This window comes from Grampus griseus (genome assembly GCF_964374135.1).
Source record: "Grampus griseus genome assembly, chromosome: 10".
Taxonomy (NCBI): Eukaryota; Metazoa; Chordata; class Mammalia; order Artiodactyla; family Delphinidae; genus Grampus; species Grampus griseus.
Genome location: NC_139004.1, coordinates 10,176,270 through 10,184,072, shown reverse-complemented (window position 1 = coordinate 10,184,072; position 7,803 = coordinate 10,176,270). Strand labels below are relative to the sequence as shown.

Sequence of the window (7,803 nt, the reverse complement as noted above, 5' to 3'; positions counted from 1 at the left end):
GAACCTCCATACTGTTCTCCATAGTGGCTGTATCAATGTACGTTCCCACCAACAGTGCAAGAGGGTTCCCTTTTCTCCACACCCTCTCCAGCATTTACTGTTTGTAGATTTTTTGATGATGGCCATTCTGACTGGTGTGAGGTGATACCTCATTGTAGTTTTGATTTGCATTTCTCTAATGATTAGTGATGTTGAGCATCCTTTCATGTGTTTGTTGGCAGTCTGTATGTCCTCTTTGGAGAAGTGTCTATGTAGGTCTTCTGCCCATTTCTGGATTGGGTTGTTCATTTTTTGATATGGAGCTGCATGAGCTGCTTGTAATTGGAGATTAATCCTTTGTCAGTTGCTTCATTGCAAATATTTTCTCCCATTCTGAGGATTGTCTTTTCGTCTTGTTTATGGTTGCCTTTGCTGTGCAAAAGCTTTTAAGTTTCATTAGGTCCCATTTGTTTACTTTTGTTGTTTTAAAAGCTTCCAAGTATCACACTTTTCACTCTTGTGTTCAGGCCGACGTGTGCCACATTGCGCTGAGTGCTGAAGACGAGAGATGCTCATGACAGGACGTCTGACATCTCCAGAGACTTTGGACTAGAGGCCAGGTCCCCTGCCTTTCAGCGTGAGTCCCCCTCCTACCACCAAGTGGGGGCAAAACAGGCATTCAGTGAACATTCATTCATTTATTTAGCAAATATTTATTGAGCGCTTACTACGAGCCAGGCAGGCAGGATGAGAGGTGCCGATGATATGGCAGGAACCCAGACGTGCACAGAGTTTCCACCGCTCCAGGGGCGCTGGGCGAGCCTCGGCCTGGCCCGGCAGCTCTTCCGCCAGGGCTGAGGAAGGGAGCAGAGGGTTGAGGTGGGGGAACAGGAGAGTGGAGGCCGCGGAAAGGGGCAGCGAAGGAACCAAAGCCCGAGGCCAGAGGCTGGCTTGGCTTCTGGCCCAGCGACCCCTCCGTCTCCAAACCCAGACGTGACACACACGTGCCGCAGCCGCTTCGGTGACCCCTACGCCACTGGGGCCGCCCAGCACAGCAAAGTCTAGGCGCGTGCCGACCTCCCGGGGAAGGAGAGCTTAGCAAGACAACACCGTCTGGTGTGAAGGCGGCTGGACGGTGCGTGCGCGGCCGGAGAGGGTGGCGCACGATTGGAGGCTCTCTTAGAAGGAGAGGGGAGAACTCCCCCGCTCGCCACCCAAACTCTGGAGCCTGGATTCCGATCCCAGGCCTGTTGCTTACCTGTTAACGCGACCATGCGCAAGTCCCTGAACCTTCCCAGGACTCAGTTACATCATCGGTTATATGGGTTTCCTATAACCTTAAGGTTGGTGCGAGGAATAAGGGAGAATGCGAGGAATAAGAGAGAATGCAAGGAAAGCTTCTTTAGCGTGATGCCCGGCACGGAGGAAACGCTCTCGGAGCGGAGGTGGTAATTACCCGCTGCTCACACCTGGCCGCGTGCCCCGGCCTTCTCTGGGCCCGGGCGCCCGCTACTCTCTTGCAAGGCACAGATGACTAGCCTATTAGGGCGCGCCCTGACTCGATAGATGTATTGGCTTGTTTGGGGCGGGGCTTGGAATGAGGCGAGGGGAAGAAGGAGGTGGTGGACAGCGAAGAAAGGGAAGACGCGAAGGGCAGGAGGCGAGCTAGGTGGGGCGGGGAAGGAGCCGGGCGTGTTCTGGGCCCGAGCGCAGCGCGCACCCCGAGCCCGCGGCGGCGGGGGCGGGGGCGGTGCGCGGCGGCCAATGGCGCGCGGCGCTGCGGCGGGGGCGGGGCAGGAACCCCCGGCCGCTGACAGCCAAACTCGCCAACTCCGCCCTCCCGCGGGATCCCGGAGCCCTAGCCTGCCCCCGGGCCGAGGCCGCCCGAGCCGCGCGGCGAGCGAACATGGCAGCAGAATGAGAAGGCTGGCCCCAGGTCGTGGCCGCCGCCGCCGCCGCCGCGCTGCAGCTCCATATCCACGCCCGGCGCCCTCCGAGCCTCCAGCTTAGCCGGCCTCCTGCTGGTCGCCAGTGCATTTCATTCGGAGCAGCGGGCGGGGAGGAAGGGGACCCCCGCAGCCCGGCCGGTCCGGTCTGTGGCAGTGTGTCGAGGCTCCTGCGTGCGACTCGCAGGCTGCGGAAACGACGCGGGGGAGAGCCGGTCCCGGCTGCGGCGGCACGGGCGCGGGGATGAGCCGGCCATGGAGCGACCTCGGCGGGGCGCACGCAGCCGGCCCGCGCTGTGGCGGGGACGCCGCCTGAGCCCGGGCTCCGCGGGGCTTCGGGGCCGCAGGCGCGCCTCGGGGGGTCCCTGCCGCTGCCTCCGGGAAGGACTGGAGCCCCGCGTGGCGGACACTGCAGCAGTCACCGTACTGAGGCGGCCGAGCCTGCTCCGCCTGCGGCTCGGTGCGCTCTGGGCACCCGGGCGCCTGGCCCGGTGCACGGCGGCTGGCGCACCGCGGCGAGCCGGCTGCGGGACTGGCTAGAGGGCTGTGCATGCGCGTGTTCGACCGGAGATCCGAGCTGAAAGCAGAACCAGGCGGGCCGGAGCAGCCATGCTTCCCGGGGTGGGCGTGTTCGGCACCAGCCTCACGGCCCGTGTCATCATCCCGCTGCTGAAAGACGAGGGCTTCGCGGTGAAGGCGCTCTGGGGCCGCACGCAGGAGGAAGCGGAGGAGCTGGCCAAGGAGATGAGCGTCCCCTTCTACACCAGCCGCATTGACGAGGTGCTGCTGCATCAGGACGTGGACTTGGTGTGCATCAACCTGCCGCCGCCCCTCACCAGGCAGATCGCAGTCAAGACCTTGGGTGAGCGACCCCTCCCCCTCCGCCACCCCATCCCCAGCCTCGCTCCTTTCATCCCCTGCTTCTTTTCTCCTCTTGCCCTCTCTTCATCCCGGAAGCTTACATGGCATCTACGCCGACCCGGGCACCTGAGATCCCATATCCCACTCGGAGCTTTCTCCTTCCTTATCCCTGGCCTTCCCCACACCTACGCTTCCCTTCTCCCTTCTGGCACCACCCGGGCGCGCTTTCACACGCGCGTGGCGCCCAGGCTGCAGGAGGCGCGTGTGTTCCGGGGAAGTCGACCAGGCTGAGGAAATTCTTAAGGTTGGGGACGGGCTGCTCTGAGGGAGACAAAACTAAGTCGCCGGCTGAGTGTGCAGTGCCCGAGTGTGTGCGTGCGTGCGTGCGCGCCTGCGAGAGCCGAGTGCGCGCCCTGGAACGCCGGAATAAAGGGCCCACACGTGTCTCGGGTTTTCCTGGGGGCGATCGACTGCCTGACAGTCAGCAGCTGTGGCGCCCTGCTAGGATAGTTTCTTTCTTCCTGCTGGGAGTTAGTTTAGTGGGAGATTATAGAGATGTGACAGTTAGCTGGAATTATTTCCTCTTCGCTGAAAGCAAGGATGGTGAGAGTGGTTGGATGGGGGCGGGGGATCTATTAGGACGTCTTCGTGGCGGGTGGTGGTGGTCATAGGTTAGTAAAGACTAATTTGATAAAAGCAGAGGGAGTTAACTTTCGAGTGCGGCAGCTCGAGAATTGTCTTCCGCGCAGATTTGGAGTAGGATCTTAGAATTTTAGGGGATGAGCGCAGTAGTTCCAGAGGCACGGATGCTTTGTGTGGGGAAAGGCCCCATGCTGCCAGTTTCACGTGGAAGCATGCAATAGTCCCACCTTAATTCCCCGCTGGAGTAGTTCCTAGGCCTGGTGACAGGCAGGTTGGGGGTGAGCTTACCAGCCTTCACCGTCGGGTTCCCCCACCTAACCCAGGCCGACTGGACCATCTCAGGGCAGAGTATCAGAGTCCCTGCCGTGCCCAGAGGAAGAAGTGCATGTTTTTTTGTCCATCAGCAGTCCTCACACGAACCAGGAAGGCTGCTCACTCCTTAGGTCCCGAGAAAATGTTATTGCCCACCCTTGAAAGTTGGAATTTTTTGTTGGCCAGGAAAGAGACAAAGCTTAGAAGGCAAAAGAGTTAGAAGGCAAGAACTGGGAAGGAACAGAAACCAAGGGTAATTTATGCAATCTTGGAAAGAATGTTTTATTTTTAAAAACAGGCATGGATTTAGGGTAGGTGACATGTACATATATTTTAATTCTATCTTCCGAGAATTATGACCAGAATGTAGAACTCTTTCTCCCTAGAAAAGCACTTTCATCAGGCCATTCCATTCTGTTGTTGACTCGGATGGGACATCTGAAGATTCCTAAGGAGACCGTCCAAGGCTGTCCGTTTTCATGTTAATTTTATTAAGCTTCTGACCTTTGTTGCCTGTTTTCTTTGGCCTTGAATGGAATGTCATTAGGTTCTGGCCAATATTTCTTTTCTGTTTGATCGAATATATACGTTGGGTAGCTTACGTCTGTGCTCACAGTGGATCTGTACATATTCAGTAAATGATCACTATCTTATAGCATAAATCTAGGAGGGCAATTCATGTAAGATGGGTCCATCTAGAGCCCCGTCTCTGCTAGAGGGCTTACGACCTATCACATCAGAAAGACCTTGTTGTCACATCCCCCCCCTCACCGCCCTCCCCCTCCCATCCCCACCCCAGCACAGCCCTCCAGGTCAGACCCGCAGAGCAGCCCTAGAGCATGTCTTCTGGAGGGTGACAATTTGGGAAGCAGGGATGTTCCTGTTTTCTGACCATCTCTGGTACTTTAGCCATGAAAGCATTTGGGGGCTCTGGCTTTGGGAAGTGGCACAAATTATACATTACTGGATACTTCTTCTGTTCTTATTTTCAAAAACCCCTATGATTATTTTTTTTTCTTTGACAAGACTGAGGTGGGTTACCTTTTCAAAACCAAGTGTCAGGCGTAAGAAATAGCCTTGGTTTAATCATCATGACTGAGGAATAGGGGTTTGTTTATATTTTCGTGCTAAGTCTTGGGCTTTTTACTTTTCTTTTAATTCCTGATTTCACAGGTGATCAGACTACCTGATTCTCAGGTAGTCTCTGCTTGTAGGAAACGCGGAGGCTTTGGGTTTACATGTGGCTGGACCGTAGGCTTGTCCCAGGGCTTCATCTTCAGTGGAAAATCCCCAGACGTGGCTCTTCTTCCCATTGTACCTGCGAGTACCCGGTGGGGCGGTCATCTTGGTGTGCTGTGTACTGTCACAGTTAGAGGTTCAACACATACGACACAGGAAGTGAAAAACCCCCGAACAGTTATTGGGCCGGTCTGGCCGTTGGAGGTTTGTAGATATCAGTGGTTGCCTAATGTTGAAACAAGCCAACCTTGACTAGTCCTGGCCTTGTCGTCCTGTCCTCCTTTAAGTTGCTTGCCCGGCAGTGGTGAGAGATCTGTGGCCCTGGATCCATTACTGGTCATGGGCCTGTCGAGGTGAGGGGCTGCGACCAGTATGGAGGCATAAAACTTGCAGTCAGTTGAATCACAACATCCTCCTTTGATTTCTAAAAATTTCCTTGAAGTCCCTTCCTAAGCGAACTAGGCATTTCTCTGTTGGAGAGACGTTTCTGCAACGTATAATCTCTGCAGCATCCAGGCTGCCTCTTCTTATGTACCTACTGTGTGCAACGTGGTAAGTGCTCTATATGAAATGTTTCATTTCTTGACTAAAATAATCCTCGAAGGTAGCTGTTTGCCCCATCTTACAGATGAGGCTGGAGTTGAGTTGCTCAAGGACATGTGTCTCCCCCCAAGTCATTGCTTCCTCTCCCATCCCCTAAACTTGCTCCTTTTGCACTTACTTCTGTCAGAGAGTGGCAGCCCAGGTGAGATGGTTGGAGGGATCCTTTGTTGTGTGTCTACCCCACTCACGGAATCAGTTCCCAAATCTGGTTGATGCCAACCCCCCGTCCCTCTTGTATCTGTTCCCTCTTCTGCATCATTGCTTCCTCCGTAGAAGGAGCTAGGCCCTGACTGCATCTGAATTAGGCTGCAGTCTGCCCCTCGCCACCCTTGCCTCTGTCCACCTTCCACTCTGCTGCCAGAATTATTTTGAAGAACTGCAGACCTGATCACGTTACTGCTCCCCCATTTCATCACTTCTAGGCAAAGCCCCAGCTTCTCGGCATGACAGGCAAGACCTGGCCCCTGACGAGCCTGCCCAGCCTCCTGTCCTGCTGGTGGTTCTGGAACCCCACGCGCTTCAGCTAAACCAAACTGCAGGTGTTTCCCGGAAAGGCCCTTGTTCCTTCATGTGTCCCTGCCTCTGTCAGGAATACCCTTCTGCCTCGTGTGTGTGGTGGATGCCTGTTCATCCAGCCTCAGCCCCAGTGGTATCTCCTCCCGGTATCCTTCCCCTTCCTCCATCCCGCCCCCCACCCATACCCTTCTGTAGGCTCAGCACTGCGTGCCTCCACCTTTTCTTGCACTTACTTTAATGCATTTGCTTAAAAAGTAGCTTTTATTTAGTTATTATCAATAGGTTATAGGTTCATGTGGTACAAGTTTCAAGTGCTCTAACACACTTGAAATAGTACACAGTGAAGAGGAGGTGTTCCCCAGCCCCATCCTTCAACTGGAGGCAATCACGGTTATAAGTTTTGTTGTCTCCTTTTGATGACTTTTCTAAGTATGGACTGGTGAATATGTGTGTCGAGAATTTGAAAAATATTTTTCACACAATTAGTAACATCTTATACTCACTGTTATATACTTTGCTTTCACCATGCAACAATATGATCTTGAAAATTTGTGTATATATACACATAGATGTATATTTAAAACTCAGAAGGTAAAAGTATTCTCGCTTCTGTTTCTGGCTGCGTAGTATTTCACTGTATGGGATAAACCAAAGTTTACTTAAGCAGTTCCCTATTATTCAACATTTAGGTTGTTTCCAAACTTGTTTTTGTTTTATTTTATTTTTTTATACAGCAGGCTCTTATTATCTATTTTATACATATTAGTGTATATATGTCAATCCTAATCTCCCAGTTCATCCCACCACGTCCCCTCCCCCTTTCCCCGCTTGGTGTCCATACATTTGTTCTCTACATCCGTGTCTCTATTTCTGCCTTGCAAACCAGTTCATCTGTACCATTTTTCTAGAGTCCACATATATGTGTTAATATACGGTATTTGTTTCTCTCTTTCTGACTCACTTCACTCTGTACGACAGCCTCTAGGTCCATCCACGTCTCTACAAATGACCCGATTTTGTTCCTTTTTATGGCTGAGTAATATTCCATCGTATATATGTACCACATCTTCTTTATCCATTCATCTGTTGATGGGCATTTAGGTTGCTTCCATGTCCTGGCTATTGTAAATAGTGCTGCAATGAACATTGGGATGCAGGTGTCTTTTTGAATTATGGTTTTCTCAGGGTATATGCCCAGTAGTGGGATTGCTGGGTCGTAAGGTAATTCTATTTTTAGTTTTTTAAGGAACCTCCATACTGTTCTCCATAGTGGCTGTATCAATTTACTTTCCCACCAACAGTGTAAGAGGGTCCCCTTTTCTCCACACCCTCTCTAGCTAGCATTTGTTGTTTGTAGATTTTCTGATGATGCCCATTCTAACTGGTGTGAGGTGATACCTCATTGTAGTTTTGATTTGCATTTCTCTAATAATTAGTGATGTTGAGCAGCTTTTCCTGTGCCTCTTGGCCATCTGTATGTCTTCTTTGGAGAAATGTCTGTTTAGGTCTTCTGCCCATTTTTTGACTTGGTTGTTTGTTTTTTTTAATATTGAGCTGCATGAGCTGTTTATATATTTTGGAGATGAATCCTTTGTCCGTTGATTCATTTGCAAGTATTTTCTCCTGTTTCCAACCTTTTGCAACTTGTAATGAATAATCGAGAGCAGATGTCATTTTGCACACGCCAGTGTGCTCGTAGAATGAC

The 7,803-nt window shown here is 52.3% G+C and overlaps 1 protein-coding gene across 1 annotated transcript in view; it reads left to right on the top strand.

The window, feature by feature from the left end:
- The first annotated feature begins 2,373 nt into the window (after positions 1 to 2,373).
- Positions 2,374 to 7,803, top strand: part of GFOD1 (Gfo/Idh/MocA-like oxidoreductase domain containing 1) — a 98,748-nt gene continuing 93,318 nt past the window's right edge. Inside the window, exon 1 of the mRNA XM_082662892.1 lies at positions 2,374 to 2,787. Coding sequence (XP_082519018.1) covers positions 2,535 to 2,787 — 253 coding nt within the window. The 5' untranslated portion in view covers positions 2,374 to 2,534. The remainder of the gene's footprint in view (positions 2,788 to 7,803) is intronic.